Genomic DNA, 22123 nt, shown 5'->3' on the forward strand with positions numbered 1-22123 from the left:
CAGAGCAGCAGCCCCACGGCTTTCACGGTGTGGGCCAGGTAGGGAAGCGCCCAGGGGGTTCCTTTGGCAGCGAGAGCCACTGTGCACCAGGCAGCCTCACCCATGGGGGCAGGGGGCGTGGGGCAGCACGGAGAGGGCACGGCTACCTCACCCCAAGCACACTATACCAACCTGATCCTGGGGCCACATGCCCACCCAGATGTGTCACCAGGAGACCTGCTAACACGCTACTTTCATGAGCAGACGTGAAATTCAAGTGAAATGGACCCTCTAGCTGTCTTTCCTGTGTAAGTAACTCCCCAGTCAAGTCGGCCAACCTGCACTGGACTTTAAACACCAAATGGGCCTGCTGCTAGCAGGAAACAGATGATAAAATTAGGGAGGTATAGAAATAAATTACTTTAGTAGGCAAAGGGTTTTCCCAGGTAGCAAGGTTTCTCATTAATAAATCCAGAAAAAGATTTTCCATTAAAATAGCATAAATATTATCAACATGTCTAAAATAATGAACTATGTGGACAGACATTACTTTCTGAGCACACTGTATATAACACACAACCAATTCACTTTATATTCATAAATGTCACAATCTTAGTTTTGACCCAAACTATGAATTTCAAATCTTAAATATAACATAGGTAAAGCCATATTATACAGGATGTTTTGTAATTTGCATAGCTTCTATACATGTGTTAAGTATAAATTCTAAACACATACCACTTAGAAATGCATAATACTTCTTTCATCAAACTACAAATTCTTTCATAAACAATCTCAATTCTAATTAAAGAAGTATCAAATATTTAAAAACAAAAAAATTAAAGATACCCTTTAAAAACCCATACACGTGCGTGTGTGTATATGTACATATACAAATACACATTCACACCCAAAAACTGCACACGTAAAAAGAACTCATATGAAAGAATTAAAACAATGGTAAGGGGGATTTCTTTGGCAGTCCAGTGGTTAAGACGCCACGCTTCCAATGCAGCGGGCGCAGGTTTGATCCCTGGTCGGGGAACTAAGATCCCACATGCCTTGTGGTGCGACCAAAAAAAAAAAACAATGGTGAGGGAATTCCCTGGTGTCCAGTGGTTGAACTTCTGCACCTTCACTGCCGAGGGCAGGGGTTTAATCCCTGGTCAGGGAGCTAAGATCCTGCAAACCTCGCAGTGCGGCCAAAAAAAAAAGTGAAATTTTTACATCAAAAATGACACAATATAAGATCAAGAAAAATACACAACCACAGAATTGGTGAAAATATTTGCAAACTGTCTACCTGATAAGGGTCTAGAATCCAGAATATACAAAGAGCTCATACAGCCCAACAACAAAAAGACAAACAACCCAATTTAAAAATGGGCAAAGGACTTCAACAGACATTTCTCCAGAGATACACAAATGGCCAACAAGTATATGAAAAGATGCTCAATATTATTAGTCATTAGGGAAATGCAAATCAAAGCTATAATCAGATACCCACTAGGTTGGTTATAATTTTTTAAAAAATGGAAAATGACAGGTGCTGGTAAGAGTGCGGGGAAACTGGAACCCATGCCCTGCCAGCAGGAACATAAAGCAGCAGCATACTCACAGCAGCCAAATCTCCATTAGCTGACACATGGATAAACAAAATGTGGTCGGTCCTTATGAGCCGAATTGTGTACCCCAAATTCACATGTTTTAGTCCCAAGTCCTAATACCTCATAATGGGACTGTATCTGGAGATGGGGCTTTTAAAGAGGTAATTAAGGTAAAATAAGACTACCCGGGTGAGCCCAAATCCAACAGGGCTGCTGTCCTTATAAGAAGAGGCGCTCAGGACACAGACACAGACCAAAGGTAGGACCACGCGAAGACACAGCAGGAAGGTGGCCATCTGCAAGTCAAGGAGAAAGGCCTTGAAAGAAACAATCCTGCCAGCACCTTGATCTCAGGACATCCAGCCTCCAAAACTGTGAGGATAAATTTCTGTTGTTTAAGCCACTCAGTCTGGGTACTTTGTTATGGCAGCCCTAGCAAACCATACTGTGGAGTATTCTTCGGCCAAAAAATGAAATGAAATACTGACATGCGCTTGCTTACAACATGGATGAACCTTGAAAACATCATGCCAAGTGAGAGAAGCCAGTCACAAAGGACCACATGCTATATGATTCTATTTATCAGAAACAACTAGAATAGGCAAATCCATAGTGATAGAAGGTAGATTAGTAGTTGTGCAGCACTGAGGAGGATGGAGGTTTCAGGTGACAGCTGAGGGGCATGGGGTTCCTTTTGGGGTAATGAAATGTTCTAGAATCGATTGTGGTGATGGTTGCACAACTCTGTGAATAAAAGCCATTGATTTGTACACTTTAAATACGTGAACCATACGGAATATAAATTATATCTCAACAGACCTATTTTTAAAACCTCATAGATAGGTAGTTATTATCCCAATTCATCAAGAAGGATACCAAAGCACAGATAAGTTACCTTTCTACCTCTACCGGGGTCACTTTTGGTAAGTTATATTTTTCTAGGACTGTCTATTTTGTCTGAGCTATCAAAGTTATCAGCAAAAGATATTCTGGACATGTGGCTTTTATTCTCCACAGGACCTGTCTCACAGCCCCCATCCGGGTGGTCTTACTATTATTTATATGCGTCCCCTCTTGCTCTGTCAATAAGCCGGAAGTCTCTCAGTCTCTCTCTTTGGTAGGCCTTTTGGCTGTTGATCCTTGTAGACCTGTGTCTTCTCCCTCACTCATTTCTCATGCTCCCCTCACTGTCTCCCCACCTCTTCCCTCACTCCTTCCTTGGCAGTTTGAGCCTTTCTTCGCTTACAATATTCTGGGGCGGCAGGGGAGGAAGGGTCAGCAGCAGTTTCTACAAAGGGCCAGAGCCCAAGCATTCAGGCTTTGCAGACCACTGGCTGCTTCCCTTTTCTTTTTTTTAAAACAATGTTGAAAAAAGGAGAAACCATTCTTGGCTCCAAGGCCATACAAAAACAGGCCAAGGCCAGCTTGGGCCCGCGGGCCATAGTTTCACAACTCCTGCTTAAGGTTTTAAATTTCCCTGTAAGTACACTACTAGCTGCATCTTGAGAGTTCTGATACATAATAATTTTGTTACTGTTCATGTTTACCTTTAAATTTTTATTATAAAATTTCTATTGGGATTTCTTCTTTGATTCATGTGTTATTTAGAAATCCATATATTTTCAAACTAAAAATTCACATCATACCTTTATCCTTCTGTATCTGACTTTTAATTTTATTGCTTGTGGTCAAAAAATGTAGTCTGTACACCAGTGGTTCTCTGAAATTTCTTGAGACTTGTTTTATGACCTTACTAGTAAACGTGCAGCATTTGTAAATATTCCTCTGTGTCTTAAGATTGCAGCCCCTCAACCACAGCTGCAGAGCCCTACACAAACCCACAGAATCAGGCCTGTTTTACTGTTGTCTAAGTCTTAGACACAAGGCTCCCTGCTATTCTATTTCCTCCCACTATTCTATTTCATAAATGAACTGTCAGCAATCAAGAGAGGTGTTCTGAGCTCTCAGGAGGACACCAGATTCGTCCACTTATCCCTGCAACCCTACTGATTTCTGCTTCTCACAGCCTCAAGTTTCACGAGGAGTCAAAGCCCCAGGGCTATGTGCACCACCTTGACGGGGATGAGCCCAGGCTGAGGGACTCACAGGAAGCCTGCTCCAGGCTGTCCCCTGAGTCCTGGACAAGCATCGTAACCAGCTGCCTCAAAACAGGTGGAGTAAAAGGCAGTCAATGTAAAATTACACAAGAAAAGCACACACATGAGGGAGAGTCTGCAGACACCACAAAAGGATCAGAAGCCCAAGCACTGTGGACAAAAAACAGAACCTAAAAGACAATATCGGAAATACAGGCCTAGAATATTAAACACATAAAAAGAGGAATGGAAACCATAGTAAAGAAAAGAGGAAGATTTGAAAAAGAACCAAAACAAGGTCTGGAAACAAAAGGGAAAAAGATTCATGCTGTGGATGGCTTTCGACAGTGACCTTGGGGGCCTAGCTCGGGAAGCGAGCCCAGCCAGCGGAGCTTTGCAACACCACACACGAGGGCCGGCAGCCGGAGTCAAGCAGAACAAGGGAACGAAGGGGGCCTGCCCTCACTGTCTTTAGTCTGTTCACGGCTCTTTTATTGCTGTTTTCACTGACGTTATTTGTAGCATGAGACAAAAAAAAAGTCTGTGTGCTAATTTTTCTCCTTGTCCTTGTTTACTTTAACCAAGTAACTTCTACACGTGGTTGTGAACATATCCAGAGATGACAGGTAAAAAGCACCTTTTAAATACAAATTCAGGGAATTCCATGGCAGTCAGTGGTTAGGACTCTGCACTTCTACAAGCAGGGAGCACGTGTTCAATCCCTGGTCAGGAAACTAAGATCCCACAAGCCACGTGGCATGGCCAAAAAAAAGATGTTTTTAATTTAATGAATAAATACATACATACATACATACATACAAATTCAATAAAAGGAGATAGAGTGCCACATGACCTGCCCCTGGAAAACCGTAACCAGCCCAAGGAGGGATGAGTGAGGACTCTGAAACACAGGCATGATACTGTCAGGCAGACAGAGGGGAAGAGGTGAGGAAAGCTGTGGGAACCCTCTAATCTTGGCCCAAGGTCACAAACCTGAATCAGTCTCCCAGCCAAAGACAAACCAAGCCAGAGCTCACGGTTTCAAGTTTCACTTCAGACACAGAAGCCACAGCCCAGATCACACTGGGCTCCAAGACCCTGTCCAAAGCAGAACCCCTTCCCCGTCCTGGCCCCCAAGGGGCTTCCCGAGCCAGGAGGAGCCCCGGGTCCAGCTCAGCTCTGCTAGGTTCCACACCTCCCTGGGGGAAGGCGTCATTGGGGAGGAGTCGCGGAAGCTGCAGGCACTGGAGCTGCAGGCACTAACGCTGCCCACAGGCCACACACACTGAAACCGGCAGCCCCACCAGACACTGGACAGCCTGGCGGGAAGGAGGCCGGTGTGTTCCCCTCCGAAACATAAAGTAGTTCCAGTTCCATAAATATTCAAATAGTGGCATTACTAGAATAATAAGCAAATTAAAATTCAAGTAATGTATTACACATCTCAGACTTCAAGTTACAAATGAATTCCTCTGCTTCATCATCAAAGGAAGGTAAACGTCCAAAAATAAAACTTTCCCCGAACACTCTCACACCCCTTGGCCTGCCTCATCAGACAGCTAAATAAACTCTACTTTCATTTCTATTTTTCAACTGTTTGATAAGCAAAAATAGATTGATACCCTCAGGGTTTTTTTTTTTTTTAATGAGAAACCAAGTACATCACCTGAGAAAGACGACCATGGTTCCAGCTCCCGGCTCAGCTGGCGTGTGCCCCATGCTCCCCACGCTTGGTCTCATGGGCCCAGCTCTCACATGTGCAACAGGGGAGGACCCTGAGGGCCTGGTGGGCTCAAGCCCAGCCCCGGCACAGACCAAGCTCAGCTCGAGCGAGGTCCCAGGCGCCAGCCACCTGCGGGGCCCGTGGGGGCAGCCTCCCGGCACCTCTGAGCAGCACAAGTCTGGGGCGGGAGCCGACGAGCAGACAGGCTGCAGGGCCAGAAGAGAGCCCAGGAAAGCGGCAGGACCCTCCAGGGCAGGGCCTCCCCTCTATCTTCAGAAAGATCCTGCCTTGACCAAGACACAGAGGCCAAATGCCAGCAGCAGAGCTCGGCACCAAGACGCAGGCAGAAAGGAGGACGTGGGAACAACGCAGGTCCCAGGGAGAGGAACCAAGCAGGAGGGGCCCAAAGTGGGGCCACCTCAGGACCAGTCCTCCTGGACAGGCTGCTCCCTCTGGGGCCCCAACTGGAAACGAATTATAGTCGAGGGACCCTGATGAGCACACGGGCCTGAGGCGCAAAGCAGGAGTGGGTGCGGGGCAGGGTGGTCAGCACAGGGCGGGGGGCAGCAGGGGACAGTGTCTGTCCTCGTCCCCCGTACTCGTTCTCCAACCAATGAACAAAGGCCTAGTGAGCAAGTGTGTGTACTCGTGTGCACGTGCATGAGTGTAAGCTGCCATGAAAGACACAGGTGCCCTGACCTCCAGCAGTCCCACCACCCACGTCCCCCCAGGGGAGCAGCATCCTGCCTGCTGCCCTGAGCCCCACCACATCTCACGTGACCCACGAAGGTGGAGCTCACGTCTCAGGGGAGACCCTGAGAGACAGTCTGGGCAGCTAGGTGCCCCTCAGCCTCAGGAACCATCCCCTGCTCCCCTCCTCAGGGGCCCTCCCCGGCGCCATGACGACAGGACCTTTCAGAACGTGTGTTCGTCTCAAGAACTTAACAAATGCCATCTCAGCAGCTGCTTAGGACTTACTGTCTCTAACAACAACCAAAATTAGAGAAACTGAAATGATGCCTTGAATCTTCTGTAGAGTTTTCATTTCCTTTTCCTTTCCTCTGGATGCTGCACCCCAAAAGGAGTGCCAACAATTAAAATTAAAACTAACTTGTATTTACTTGTAAGGTCAAAAGTATAAGCAATCTGCTACCTTCATCAAAGATGTTTTGTTCTGTGACGCATATCATTCCCAGCAGACAAATGCAATTCGGTGGGATGTCGTAATTAACCCATCAGGTTCCAAAGAAAACCCATGAGTAGAGGCCTCCAAGGTACTTTCTACAGAGGGGAAGGCTGACGCCCAGGTCAGATAACTGCTCCAAGTAACAGGAGGACGAAAGAACAGAGCCAAGACTCGAGTGTCTTGGCAGCAGCCACAGAGCACAAGTCCCCGATCCAACTCAGACACGACCATCCCTCTCCCAGTGCAACCTTCCCACTGCCTCTAGGACTCTGCTCTGTCGTCCTTCAGGCTGGGTGACCTCGGCCAAGTTACTTAACCTCTCTGTGCTGCTTGACTCTACAAATCAGGCTGACAGTTCCCATTGTGAAGAGTTGTTGCAGTGATTAAACGGATTAACACTGATAGAATGCTTATTTAGCACAAGGCCTTATACCTAGTAAACACTCAATAAGTGCCTAACCACCCCCCACCCACCCCTGCAAGACAGTGAACTCTTTCTGGCGATGGCAAGCAGGTGAAGGAGGGGTCACACTGAAAACAGAAAACCTTTGTGAACAAAATGGAGACTACAGGGAGAACCACACTACCTGCCCAAAAAAACATCATTAAAATCCTCAGAGAGGGCTTCCCTGGTGGCACAGCGGTTGAGAGTCCGCCTGCCGATGCAGGAGACGCGGGTTCGTGCCCCGGTCTGGACCCACGTGCCGCGGAGTGGCTGGGCCCGTGAGCCATGGCCACTGAGCCTGCGCGTCCAGAGCCTGTGCTCCACAGCGGGAGAGGCCACAGTGGTGAGAGGCCTGCGTACCGCGAAAAAAAAAAAAAAATCCTCAGAGAAATAAGAGAAGCTATTGCAACTACTACCTAAGAATAAGATACTAAGGAAGGAACACTTAGAGAACCAGCATGAACTCTTGGAACCCAAAAATAATAATAGCAGAATAGAAATACTTAAAAGAAGGGTCGAAGAGAAAGCTAAGGAAAATGAGAACACTGAGGACAGAGAAAAGAGCCTGCAGGAGAGAAGCAGTGGCATGTGGAGAATCAGGGAATCACCATTTATACAAAATTCTACAATAGGTAAAACTAATCTATGAAGGAAGAAAATCCAGCCAGCGGCTGCTTCCGGGTGGGGTGATCATAATGCGCCACTTCCCAGCGGGGGGTATGCTCAGGACTCAGGGAATGGTATTCTTGGGATCTGTGCCCCCATCACATGTGAATTCTACCTTTAAAAGAAGACGTGTGAACAGTTAATAACAAGCCTAAGGGGTTCAGGGGTAAAGTGAGTGATGTCTGTCACTGACTCTGAAATGCAGCACATACTTGAGATGGATCGATGCGTGGATAAGGCGAGGGAATGTGGAGAGCCATGAGTGTGGTAGGGCAGAGGAAAATGTTCACTGCATAACCAGCGCTGGGTGTCTGAGCATTCACTGTCAAATTCTCACAACTTATCTGTATGTTTGAAATTTTTCATATTAAAATGTTGGGGGAGGCCTCTTGCCTTCCAAGATGGCCCACACTCTATGGAGTGTGTATCTCCCTGAATAAACCTTCTTTCACTTTACTATGTCTTGCTCTTGAATTCTTGCCTGCACAAAGCCAAGAACCCACACTTGGCAGCCATCCCAGGGACTCAGACATGACTTGGGATGTGACCATCCTCTCGCACCCCACTCTCTTTCCTGCAACATCTTTTCTGGCACCCAATGCGGGGCCTCCAAGGCCATAATCTCGATCCGCCTACTGGGCTATGGCTCCCCTCTGAAGGGCGGCTGGGACTTATCCTGAGCCATGTAGATTCAAGTAGCCCGTTAAGTGGCAGCTGACGTCGCCTGCAGGGTCTGGCAGAGACCAGTTCTCTGGCCATGAAGAAGCGCACTGAGGCCAAGGCTTTTCCCCCTCAGTCTTTCTCATTCTCCTATTGCTCTATCTCTTTGGACTTGAAAAGATCCACCCAGACGACCACCAAACATCCAAATTAAGACTGCGCGGCAAGTAATTGACAACTTGGTTGGGTCTAAAGAACTCCTGCCAGGGGGCTTATCTGGTGGCGCAGTGGTTGAGAATCTGCCTGCCAATGCAGGGGACACGGGTTCGAGCCCTGGTCTGGGAGGATTCCACATGCCACGGAGCAACTAGGCCCGTGAGCCACAACTACTGAGCCTGCGCATCTGGAGCCTGTGCTCCGCAACAGGAGAGGCCGCGATAGTGAGAGGCCCGCGCACCACGACGAAGAGTAGGCCCCGCTTTCCGCAACTAGAGAAAGCCCTCGCAGAGAAACGAAGCCCCAGCACAGCCAGAAATAAAAAAAATTTAAAATGTTGGGGGTAAAGAGTCAGGGATCCGAATCACAACAAACTTTTCAGCAGCAGCACTGAAAGCTAGATCACTTTCAAAACACTGACAGTAAATGCTTTCTGGCCTAGGCTTCTATACCCAGCCAGACTATCAACCAGGAAGAAGGGTAGAAGAAAGACCCTTTCAATCATTCAGGGTCTCCAAAGATTCCCCTCTCTTGCATTCTTTCTCAGGGGCCTACAAAAGGGCTGTGCCTCATATCCAAACAAAAGATCAACCCAAGAGAGAGGACAACATGGGATCCAGGAAGCCTGGCTTCCGATTCAGGAAAGAAGTAGAGGAAATCTCAGATGACGGGGAAGGCAGGCGTGGAGGCAGAGGGGCCAAAGAGCTACATTCTCATTTCCCATAAAAGCAAGTCAACAGACAACACGGGAAACTGGGAGCAGTGAGGGGGGTGGAGGGAACAAAACTGGCAACAGAGTAATATTATTTGGAATCAACGAAGTAAATACCAAAATCCTCAGCTAAGAAAAGGTTCAAGTGGGGCTCCTGGCAGGGAGGATGGGAGGGGAGCAGCCAGCTGACACCCTCCCACTGAGAGGTGGGGCCCATCCCCTCCCTCAAACCTGGGAGCCAAGTGTGACACCACGGTGCTGGGACGGTTCTCTGCCTAGCCTCTCGGAAGACTGGAAGTTTCTGCCTTGCGCTCTGAGTCCCACACGGAGTTAAGACTGATCACCATCCTGGAGAGGCCTCTGGAGTGAAACTAAAGGGAAGAGGAGAGCCCCGCCGCTCCCCCAGGATACGAGGCAGGTGAGTGCCCACTAACACCACAGGATGCAAGGCTCGCCCGGCACAAACCAGACTCTTGACCCACAAAATCTCGAGATCATAAAATGGTAGTTTTTTTAAGCCATCTGCTTTGGGTGGCTCATTACCAGCAAAAGGCGAGGGGAACAGCAGGAACTGCTGTTTTTTTGTGACAAGATTCAGAACTATTTTTTCACTCTCTAAATTATGTGGATGTTTAATTTAGACAAAAGTAACTAAAACACTTTTTTTAAAATTCAATATGAAGGTAAAGCCAAGTAAAATCTTAAGCCTTAAAAGAAAAAAAAACTAAAACAGCATCTAGCCCGCAGGCCCACCCTGGCACCCGTGCCCACGCAGCACACACCCCTCTCCCTATTCCCACACCCGAACCTGCAGTCCCTCCGAGAGCAGGGAGACAGCCACAGACTCAATAGCAAGCAGCTGAAGGGGAGGGGGAGGCCCTAGGTCACAAATTAAGTGCCTTACTTATTTGAAAAGAGAAGAAAAGGGCCGCGCGAGGGCATGCAGGCCATTCCCGCGGCAGCACGCGGCCACGCGGCAGGGCAGCAGAGCTCAGGGCTTGTCCCGGGCATGCACCGGCAGGTCCCGGAGGCAGCTGACGCGGCCCCCCTCCTGCTTTCCAGGAGGACCCGGGCAGGCCTCCCAGGCCCCGGGGTGAAGGGTGACAAAGGCTCCGCCAGACCCTCACGGGGAGGACACAGGGGCTGTCGGCATCTGTCAGAGGAGATGCATTTCAGGCTAAATATCAGCATCTGCTGCTGCCTCCTGCACTGGCTGTGGCTCCCCTGGGAGGCCTCTATCCTAACCTCGAACACGTGCAACCCCTGCGTCCAAGGAGAGCCAGGCGGCACTAACATGGCACTCACAAAACCTGGGCAGGGAGCTGCCGTGAGGCACGGAGGTGGCACTGGCCGGCCAGCTGGGTGGGTGCAAACACATGAATCGTAGCTGCGGGCGGGAGGAATATCAGGTGCATCTCTACGCCCCGAGGGCTCGACTCCTACATTAAATCCCTCCCACTGGAACAGCCGGCTCCAGTTTCAGTGAGAGCGAGCGTGAGAACAGGTCCTGCTCCGGCCAGGCAGCCACAGCCACGGCTTCCACCTCCCAGCCTCTGGTAAGTACCTACTATTTCTTCTCAAATGCGAGTTTTCTTTCAATACTCCTCTCAGATGTATCTTAAACTATCTACTCAGTGAATCACCTGCCCAGAGTTTCTCTGCCCTGCTCTTTTCTCCGCGGATTACTCAGGACCCAGCAGGTGCACTGCTGGAAAGGAGACCATTGTTACAAAACTTTTAATAAGGCTTACACTTTATTCTAAGAGTGTAAACAAGTTTATGTGGATATATGAAGTTCTCATTTCTACCATAAAATTCATAAACTATTTTTTTAAGTTATTTTTGATGTGGACCATTTTAAAAGTCCTTATTGAATTTCTTACAATACTGCTTCTGTTTTATGTTTTGGTTTTTTGGCCACGAGGCATGTGGGATCTTAGCTCCCCAACCACGGATCAAACCCGTACCCCCTGCATTGGAAGGCAAAGTCTTAACCACTGGACCACCAGGGAAGTCCCAAAATTCATAAACTTTAAACCAAAACTCAAATTGATGTTATTGCTTATCTGTTCCTCACCTCAAAAATAAACTACAGGTTTCAACATAAAAGGATCATATATATGCATATATATAATTGCTGACCTTAATTTATAATTTCTTTAATTTAAAAACCTTTTATTAGGATTTAAAATAAGTGCTGTTTTGACATAAGCTTACCAAAAAAAAAAAAAAAAAAACACCTTAACTAAAGAGGATCCCTGTATATACAAAAGGGGTTTTCTTACTCTTATAAAGTTTCTCATAAATCTGCATGAAAACCATTATTGACCAAATTATTTGTCAAATTTGACCAACATCAGACTTAATGCAATCAAAATCTGTCTACATTTGTTATCATGATTTGTATTTTGTACTAGCCAAGTCCTTTCAATGCTTTAACGTGCTGCTTTAAAGTAAGGAGGCAGGCTGGTGGTTAGGGGTTCTGGCCCTAGGGAGGTGTCCCAAATGTTAAAGCTGTGCATTCACTGCTAAGCACTCTGTCTGTAACCCAGGATCTCTGGCTGAAACCAGAAAGAGCCCCTGGTGGTCTTCCTGGATCCATTCTTCCAAACTATATGCCAGAAAACTGTCTTTTTCCCTAGGTTATGGTTGCCCTGAAGTTTATCCTTCATTTTAAAGAACCGAAAGTCTGGGAGGGAGTGGTGGTTAATCACTGGAAAAGCTCAATTGGAGTAAAACTCACAAATCTCGTTCTTGCGACACCCCAGTGGGTAGGCGACAACGGCGTGTCCCTGAGTTATGCAATAATGCCACATCACAATATCGTAATTATAGCATGCCCTTCAGAACGCGCTACCTGGTGAGGCTCCCTGCCAGGCAGCTGGACACCACCGGGGAGGGCTGAAGATTATTCCAGTGCAGAAGTTAGTGCACATGACATGCATAGCTAGCCGGCACGTCACAGCAATGCCCTGTAAAGTGAAGCTATAATTACCTCTATTGTGTCCTATCAAAGTTCAAAAAAAATCTTTCTCTTGCCTATTATTTCTGACTTCAAACCCCCTAGAAAATGATTAAATATGCCAGCCACTCACTGTCACCCTAACAGCTGGCAACTACGTTCATAGTCCACACTTAGGAGGCTACTGAGAGACATGCACTGGCACCTCAGTGCTTCAGAAACAAGCAGATAAAGCCCTGTGGACACAAAACCACGGGCGGCTCAGAGTGCCGTTTGGGCACCACCGTCCAGCCTCCCAGACCTGTGGGAGGGGAGGCCAGACCGGCTCCCGGGCTTCTGCAGGGGTGACAGGCTCCTGGGACACAGGCAGGGGTGACAGCACCTAAGAAGTCACAGGAGGGCGTTCTGAAACGGAACAGGCTCAGGCCAGACGCCGTGGTGTCTCTGTGGCGCTGCTCCCCACCCTCTCCCCTCAACACTGGGACCCAACTCTGCTGAGGGCACAGCTCTGAGGGCAGGCCTCGTGCCAACAGCTGCTCGCAAGGCAGGCAGCGGCGCCCTCCTGCATTCGAGGACAGCACCCTGACCTGACATGCAGGGCTCCCAGCACCTCCTGCTGACCCAGTGGGAAGTGAAAGAAGGGTGAAAAACACTGTCCCACACACATCCTTCTAGGACTAGGCTAATATCTGCATTTTTAGCTAACATGCTAACAGTGCAGTTCTCCGAGGAAAGCCGAACCCAGCGCTGTGCTTTTTTAACCTCTCCCTGTGCAACCCCCCAGCCTGGCCCAGCCTTCCCAGGACAAGGATGGTGAGACACGAATCTTATCACCTTTAGAAAAAACTTCACCTCTGACTGCTAATCCGAACTTACTACAAACAGTTAAATTCTGGATCATATTGTTTAGGCGACAACACCCTTTTTCCGCTGCCAGCCTGCACCAGGCCTGGCAGATATAAACTGACCAGAGACCGGCAAACCCCATCTCTGCAGGTGGCCAGAGCGACAGCGCCCCGGGCACTAGGCTTTAGCTCCTCATCCTTGTAAGCCTTGCCTGGGCAGGACAGAACTCACAGACTGACATCACCTCCTGGAGGCTGTCCCCCTTGGAAGCTTACAGAAGCCTCAATCTTATCCCGCTTACTTCTCTGACATTATTGTTTTTTTTTTTTTTTGCGGTACGCGGGCCTCTCACTGTTGCGGCCTCCCTCGTTGTGGAGCACAGGCTCCAGATGCGCAGGCTCAGCGGCCATGGCTCACGGGCCCAGCCGCTCCGCGGCACGTGGGATCTTCCCGGACCGGGGCACAAACCCGTGCCCCCTGCATCGGCAGGCGGACTCTCAACCACTGTGCCACCAGGGAAGCCCATTATTGCATTTTTATAACCAAGTGAACTAGCCTGTCTCCTTCAGCATCTGAAGCAGCTGCGCTCCCTTGTTTTAACTAGCGAATTGTGTAACCCTGAGAGGTCAGTTTACTCAGTTACTAAAACTACTGCTCCTGTGACTCCATCCAGGCTCTCCTTGCAACAATTATATCCTAGAATACTCTCACCTCCCAGAACACCAGTACCAAGGAAACCAACCCCTGAAAACCTCTTTACTGTCCTTGTAAGCTAACTGACCACAGAACAAGAAGTTCAGACCAAACCTGTGGGCGCAACATCATTTGACGGAAGAAAGGTATATATTAACATAAGAGCAATGATTTCCCAAACTATTATTTTGGGTAATGCTATGATAACTTACATACAACTTGCCTCCTATAAACCTTTGAGAAAACTTAACCAAAGTGGGTTTATTTCTACTTTTGCCTAAAAGTATGAGCAATATTAAGTAATACTGCTTCTGAAGCTAACACCATCATTATCTTAAATCCGAGGGGGTTTTCGGCTGGTTTGGGCTCGCGTGTCCTGGGTGCGGCAGATGTGTGTCTGCATCCACTCATGGTACCACCAGGACTCTGCGCTCACACTTGATAAACGTTTTGCAACTGTCATCATTTTGATCACGATGCTTCCAGCTAGTGATGAAATCATCAGTTTTCAGATCTTTGCCATAACATATCCTATACAATCATGGGAACCTGACTTGCAGAGGTTCTCACGCCTTCAGAACCAGGGAGCATAATGGGACGTGCCAGCACAGGCCGCCCTGACTTATCAGGCTGGCCCCGAGCTGGCTGGAATCGCTTCCTGACGGGAGGCAGGAAATCGTGCTTTTATAGCCCAGGGCATACCTGCCCCACAAGGTATGAACTGAACTCATACAGAATTATTTCACATTCTCCCTTACTAAGAGGGGAAATCAGGAAGATGCAAAGCTGTGACCACGTGTTTAACTGTGCTGGGCTTTCACATTGCCGTGCAGCTCACACAACTGCTCACGGGAGAGGAGGAGGGCGAGCAAGCTGCAAAGCCGCAGAGCCAGGCACCAGGTGCCGCCAGCCTGGCTTCTGTCCACCCGACACCCTGCCAGTTAGCGCCCCCAAAGAGGGCCTGGGGACACCCTCTCCAATTAGGGGGTAGCCAAAAATCTCATTTCTCCTCCAAAGTACGTGCCTGAGCACCCCTGCTCTGCAGAAACTCTCCCCGCAACAGAAGGCTGCAAGCCACCCAAAGCACCTCTTAGTAAAGAAACATGCCTTTGAGGGAACGGGACGATGAAACAGGTTAATAGAAGCAGCTTCTTGGGGGGAGAGTGGTTCCTTGTGTTTTTCAGAAATATGAAAAAATGAGTAGAGGAACCAGTTTGCTGAGAATAAGATCAGATAGCTTTTTTAGAATTTAAGATATCCAAGTGAAATTAAAACCACACTCCCTCCCCCTTACACCCTCCTCCCACAAGCTACCCATTACCTCATCTGATGCGTGAGATGGCAAGGAGAGTAGCTACATTTTATTTTGTGAAAACAAGTCTCTTAGATTTCCCATGTGTATTTCTCTATTTTTAAAGGGCTGCTTTCCAGCTCAATGTTTTAACCAACCCGATGTCTAGAAGGCGATGCTTTACACAAGCAATTTCACGAGACTCAGAACTGTCCATATTTACTTATTCCTTAAAGCAAAACTGCAGTTGTAAAGTTATTTCCTTTTAACTTTATTTTTCTAAGTGTTTAAAAATATCCAGAAGCTAAATCCTTTTTACATTTTCTATGCAAATTAAAGTGCAGGCCTTGATTCCTCACACCCACTCCCCCAGCCCGCCCCACCCACAGGCTTTCTCTAAGACACAGTCACCCCATGGGCTGGTCCTGGACACGCAGCCGCGCCCGGCCCTGCTGAGATCCTCCCAGACCTCACGTCTTTGTTCTCAGCTTCGGGTTATGAGGCAGAGAGAGAGCCCAGGGGTGTGCAGAGCAGCCTCTGAAGGAAACCCGGGGGGAGGTTAAGCTTGGGGGATAGGCAAGGACAGGAGGACCCTGGGGAAGACATCCAGAAGCCCCTTCGTACACGTTAAAGGCTGGGATGGGCTCCTCCCAGGATCCAACCATCTGTAAAATTAGGCACCACTCACTCTGGTTTCCTCTATTTTTTAAAAAAATTTTATTTATTTATTTGGTTGTGCCAGGTCTTAGTTGCGGCAGGTGGGCTCCTTAGTTGCAGCTCGCAGGCTCCTTAGTTGTGGCATGCAAACTTTTAGTTGCAGTATGCATGTGGGATCTAGTTCCCTGACCAGGGATGGAACCCAGACCCCCTGCATTGGGAGCGTGGAGTCTTAACCACTGCATCACCAGGGAAGTCCCACTCTGGTCTCCTCTTACCAGGAGGGCTGCTAAGCTTTTCTGCCTTTGGTTAAGGCCAGGATAGGCAGGGATGGGCTAGTGCGTGAACTCACTCCACGCCATCTGTGAGGTGGGCAAGTGGAAGGCAGCAGTGCACGAGGACATCTGCTCACTCACTGACTCACAGCATCTTAATATCATTCAAATCAACATAAACACAGCACTTAAGTTTGTATTTGGGCCAACACAAATGCTACTTACCCAGAAAGCTGACTTTTCATTTGTGAATTTAGAAACAGGGTCGCGGGGGGGGGGGGGGGGGCATTTTTAAATATTCTTCACTTTTAAATACTTCCTCATAGAACAGAACACTGTGATTAAATAGGGCAGATGGACTGAAGGTTACAATCACACGTGCTTTGTTCTCAGTGAGCACAAATGTGAACGTCACACACACACATGAGCCTGGACCTCCTCAGGTTCACGTTAGAGCAGTCAGGCCAGCACAGTGATGGGACTCAGTCCAGAAACTCCAGGCACATGGATGGGGGTGGGATCTCAGTGATCACTCAGCCTGGTGGGTCCACAACCTTCCTGGCACCTGAGGCCTCAGATCACAGGCTAAAGGTTCCCAAAACTCAAAAGAGTTACAGGTATTCTCTGAAATGACACTAAACACTCCTGCAACCACACTCGCCTGGGACCAGACTTGAGAAAACAGAGAACGCCGTAGGGGTGGCGCCCGGGGTAGTGAGGAGGGGTGGCTGATGCCCGTCCCGTACCTGCCGCGCAAGAGCACTTACGTCCTCTGCACCTGCAGAGGACTCTGCTTCACCTCCTCCGTGACCCCGGGGTTCTTTGTTAGCCTGTTAGCTATCGTTCCAACACTAAGCCTCTGCTCCTCCATTGCAGCTCCCAGTCCCCAAATGAACGAGACTTCCCTGGTCACACCCACAGCCCGTGGAGCCGGCTTCAAGTAAAAGCACTCAGAAAGGAAAGCGAAGGAGAAGCAGTGACCTGCTTCCTTAAAAATCACCAAAGCTGAACTACGCAGGAGCCAGCAGGGCTCAGACGCCAAACCACAGAGGGAAAATGAGCCTTCTCAAAGAGCGAAAACCAAAAAAGCCACATTACATCCCCAGGCCCCCAGGAAAGCCCTTCAAGTACAAGTGTTTCCAGTGTCCCTTTACTTGCAACGAAAAGTCACATCTTTTTAATCACATGAAATACGGTCTCTGTAAAAATTCCATCACTTTAGTGTCCGAGCAAGATCGCATTCCCAAGTGTTCCAAACCGAACTCTTCAGACCCTAAGCCAACCAGTCAGTCCGACCCCATGGCAAAGCCCACCTCCTCCAAGCCCGTCCCAAGTGGGCTCTCACACCTGGACACCAAGCTCCAACATGGCCTCGCCAAGGATGACATCAAGGAAAATGTGGACCTGCATGCGTGCGGGCCCCACAGGTGCCCCGGACAGAAGCCCACTCTCCACAAGGAAACAGCACCCCTGAGTCCAGCTCCAGAAGCCACCGCGGGCACCCAGCCTGTGCTGGAAAGCACTACCCGGCCTTCAGCATTCATGCCAGTTGGCGAGCACAGACTCAAAGGGCAGGAACTCACCGAGGCTCCTGAAGCGCTGACCCTGACCCAGCCCCCTGCCAAAGCTGCCTCCTTCCACACTAAGTCTGCCTTTCATGCCCCTGGCTACGCGTGGAAAGCTGGCTCACCTTTCCTCACGCCTGAGTTTCCACATAAAATCCCATCCACAAAGGGGTTTGGTGCCACTTCGCCATACGTGCACCCCACCATCGCAGAGTACCCGCCTCACTTTTACACAGAGCATGGACTGGCCACCATCTACTCACCGTACCTACTCGCAGGGAACTCGCCCGAGTGTGACAGCCCCCTGCTGTCCATCTACGGGGCCCAAGACCAAAGACATTTCCTGCCTCACCCAGGGCCGATCCCTAAGCACCTGAACCCAGCTCCATCCACATACGACCATTACAGATTCTTCCAGCAGTATCACTCCAATCTGCCGATTCCTTATGGATTTTATAGACCAGAGTCTGCATTTTCCTCCTACGGCCTCAGACCCCCACCCGTTGCTGGTATGTCACAAGATCAAAGCTCACACCTACTGGAAGAAGCTGCCCTGGCCTACCCGGCCTGGAGTCCATCCAAGTTAAACTCTTCCAACTCCCACAAAAAACACACAGAGTTTGAGAAAGAGAGTCCGACTCCCGAGGCTAAAGACCTCTCCAGAGATGGGCAGAGGGACACGGAAGGGACCAAAATGAGCCCACGTGCAGGCAGCGCGGCCACAGGCTCCCCGGGAAGGCCGAGCCCCACCAATTTCACGCAGACAAGCCAGCCCTGTGCCGGGCTGTGCAGCCTCTTGGACATGCCGGCCTCCGGTGCCCCAGGAAGTCTCCATCCACCAGAACAGAGCCTCACAGCCTTCAAGCCTGTCAAGAAGAACACGGAGCGCCCACATTCCCAGGCCCCAGAAAACAGAGCTGCATCTCCAGAAAGGTAAGAGAGTCCATTTTCAAAACCTCCGAAGTAATGTCTCTGGTTGTGCTTAATCAGAGGAGCTGGTACTTGCCCAAACCCCCCACGGGCAATGGCCCTCAGTAAGGTCCCTGTGACTCCCTCTCTGTGTCTCTTCCAGCCTCGAGGCCGTGAACGCAGACGCTCTGGCTCAGATGGGGAGCCCGGAAGCTGCACCCTCCAGCCCAGAGGACGACTCCAGGGCAGCCCCTCTGAACCTCTCCACGAAACCAGAAGCTGAGCCGGCCACTACACACACCACTGCCTATGGAGAATTTGTGGAGCCACAGGACGCGCCCCTCAACCTCTCGGTGAAGGACCCCTGCAACGCCCTGACTTCGAGGCCCTCTGTCCGCAGCCGCCCGAGAGGGGCCGAACCCGCGGCTGCCCCCACCCCCACTCCTGCTCCGCAGTCGGAGACAGCAAGTTCCGGGGCCGGGCCCGACCCCAGCTCTGTGGAGATCCCTGCGCCCAGCCCGGCTGGGAAGGCCCAGGACACACGCTCAGCTGACAGTGACGAGCAGAAGCAGACTGCGGCCGTGGCCCTCTGCCAGCTGGCGGCCTACAGCCCAGGGAACGTCGAGCCCGCTGCCCAGGAGCCTGCCTGCCAGGTAGACGTACCCACCCCCAGAGCCCCTGAGAGCCAGGAGGCTCAGTGCGACCTCAGACCCAAAGGGCAAAAGAGGACGAGCCCCAGGGATGCAGGGAAGGCCCAGCAGGGAACCAAGAAGCCAAAGCCCAGCGACACAGCCAGAGTGTTCACACTCCGGAAAAGAACGCGGGTGTCTTAGAGCCACCTCTGGCCAGCCACAGGCTGCAGCCACAAGCACGCCTTCCGGTGCAGGCGAGACAGCAGCAAACCTCCATCTGGCCCTTGCTTTTTTATCTGGTACATTTTTACAACGCAGTTTTCTTCTTCTCAACAAAAAAATTAAACTAAACCTGCAACTCAATTCAGTTTTGTAAATACTAAGCATGAACACTAAAAGGTGCTTCTACTTTTGGTTGTAAAATACTTGAATGACTCACACTGTAGGACCTGATGAAATGCACAGGACTAAAAGGTAACTTTTAGGTGTTAGCATCTTAGAGGAAATCTCTTTAAAACATTTTTCTTATAAATATCTCAGCACTAGAACAAATTGTTTTAACTGTTTTTCTATTAAATCTACTGTGTGTTTTGAAGTAAATAACAATTACTGGGGGAAAATGCCAGGCAAAGACGTTTCCAGTACTAGCATTCAAGTTCTGTGTGTAAAAACACTGTGATTTGTTATGACTGAACAATACACAGACAGCAAGAGGCTATTTATACAAGTAATTTATTTCCATTGGGGAGAATGCATTGCTGGGGAAGCTATTCTCAACATGCTCTGTCTTCACAACTCATTCAGACTCGTTTTCCACTTCCTAAAATGATGTATATGTTGCTAATTTTCCAATGAACTCATAGGTGAACTTTAAGGATACATAAAAAGAAGACAAGCATAAACTCTGTGTTATACAATATTTTGCCACAATAAATAAACTCAATGAAAAAGAGAAAAGAGCTGAGGCAGCAATTAAAACTGAGGACGAGGGTACATCTGTGTGTGCATGTGAGGGCGTGTGCACGTGTGCATGTGTCTGCTGTCCACCGGTAGTCATCGAGCCCGGGGGAGTGCAGGCATCCGGGGGCACCTCTGGAGACCAAGCGTACAGGGCCTGGCTTCACAAGGGCCCTTCCCCACTGTTCAGAGGGTGTTTCTCAGCAATGCACTGCCTGGGAGCGGGGCAGGGGGTCAAGAAAGGGCCTGGAAACAGTGGCGCCGAGCTGAGCTGACTGGGTGAACCCTCTCTCCACAAGATGGGCAGTTTCAACTCACACTTTGACCAAAACAGAGGTGGTCCCAATAGAGCCATCCAATGAGCGTTCAAAGAAAAAGCACTGCTAAAGCTAACGCCTGCCGTTCCCAGTGACGTGCACATACAAGGTCTCTCAGTGCTCAGAGCTAAAAATTAAAAATTTTTAAATAAAAAGTTGATCTGGAACCTTGCCTTGTTCTAGATATAAGCACTACTCACCAAAAGATAGCCTGAACTAAAAACCCATCTTGTTAATAAGTTGCATTCCAATAAAATGTTATTTTCGGTTGTTTTGATCAAGTTTGTACTAATAACTAATCCTGTAAAAACTCAATCTAGAAAACTTAAATACTTACTACCTTTTGGCAGAACAAAATGTAAGAGTTAAAGTTTGCATTCACAGACATCCTCTTGCTGAAGATACTTGACAGGGAGATCAGCAAAAGATTCTCAAGCACAGAAACCTGTTACATTAAGGAAAAATTCTCTAGGAAAAGTAAATGGAAATACAGGTTCAAGGAGATAAAGAATAAAATCCCTGCATTTTAGATGGAGGATGGTGGATTCCAAGGTACCATGATGACTGGATTCCACCAGACATATTTAAAACAGTGATACAGTAGCTTTGTTTTAAAATGACACTATTCAGTATGGCAAATAACCTGCCTTGCAGCAAGTTAAATTTATACAAAACCACTGATGTCAACTCACAGGAGGGATGCAGAGCTTGTCATATTCTTTTAGGGCAAATAGGAGGCCGTTGTTACAAACTGCCCCTAAACCATCCAGGATGGCCCACGAGTCCCTGCCGCCCATCCGAGGTGTGCCTGCAGACAGACACCACTAATCCAATGCGTGCACTGTCACGACCAGAAACCGATGCATACCTGTGCAGCCTTCACTGGCATGCCTGGGCTCTCCTTTTTTTATATACCAATATGCTTTGACAAAGACCAAAAACAGGGTACCCCTGCTTTCCAGCAAGTCCATACCCTGTGGGAAGCAGAGCCAGGCCTCAGAAGCCTCCAGGATTGGGACCCAAAGCCTCACGCCCTAGAGACAAGCTCTCGCCTTGTGCCTTACACACAAGAACATAAACCTTCCGGGGCCCAAAGATTCTGAGGACACTGTTTTATAGCTCACCCAAAACTGTCCGCCACCATCTTAAGTGACAAGAAGAGGAACCAGAGATGGTAAACAACTGTCCGGTCTCCTGCAACCACACAGGCCGGGAGCCCAGCACTGCCTGCAGATGTTCACGGTGGAGCCATATGTGTGCCTTCAGCCCTATGGACTCCTCCCGCCTAATGCAATTCCTCCAAAAGGTCACCTGCATGCACACAGCCGCAGAAACCATGCAGGCTCTCTGTAACTATCCTTACAAGCACAATGGGGTCTGAGATCTTTGTAACAAAAAAAAAGAAAAGAAACCAGTCTTGGTGGTTTTTCAATGACAGTACCTTTCTCCATTCACATATAACCCGACTTCAGAGCTGGAAGTTTCTAACCTTTACATACAAAAAGCGATAAACCCTCAAAAAGTTAAATACAGAATTACCGTGTAACCCAGCAATTCCACTCCTAGGCATACACCTAAAAGAAAGGAAAACAGGGATTCAAACAGATACGTGCACCCAATGTTCATTAGCAGCATTATTCACAATAGTGAAAAAATGGAAATAACCCAAGTATCCACTGACAGATGAACAGATAACTAACAGGTGGTCCATCCACACAAAGGAAAATTA

At 48.8% G+C, this 22123-nt stretch overlaps 2 protein-coding genes across 2 annotated transcripts in view; one reads left to right on the forward strand and one right to left on the reverse strand.

Moving 5' to 3' along the window:
- The window catches only part of TBCD (tubulin folding cofactor D), a 173648-nt gene that overhangs the window by 90093 nt on the left and 61432 nt on the right, over nucleotides 1–22123 (reverse strand). The gene's annotated exons all lie outside the window — the stretch shown is intronic.
- Nucleotides 16688–20034, forward strand: ZNF750 (zinc finger protein 750). Its single transcript, XM_079905507.1, has 2 exons — nucleotides 16688–18512; nucleotides 18652–20034. The coding sequence occupies exons 1-2, from the start codon at nucleotides 17071–17073 to the stop codon at nucleotides 19319–19321; spliced, it is 2112 nt and encodes a 703-aa protein (XP_079761633.1). The 5' UTR covers nucleotides 16688–17070; the 3' UTR covers nucleotides 19322–20034.

The sequence above is a fragment of the Stenella coeruleoalba genome, assembly GCF_951394435.1.
Source record: "Stenella coeruleoalba genome assembly, chromosome: 19".
Lineage (NCBI taxonomy): Eukaryota > Metazoa > Chordata > Mammalia > Artiodactyla > Delphinidae > Stenella > Stenella coeruleoalba.

Coding starts and splice junctions, on each gene's coding strand:
- ZNF750 (XM_079905507.1), top strand. CDS start 17,071: ATGAGCCTTCTCAAAGAGCGAAAACCAAAAAAGCCACATTACATCCCC. Junction 18,513..18,651: donor AGAGCTGCATCTCCAGAAAG/GTAAGAGAGTCC, acceptor TGTCTCTTCCAG/CCTCGAGGCCGTGAACGCAG.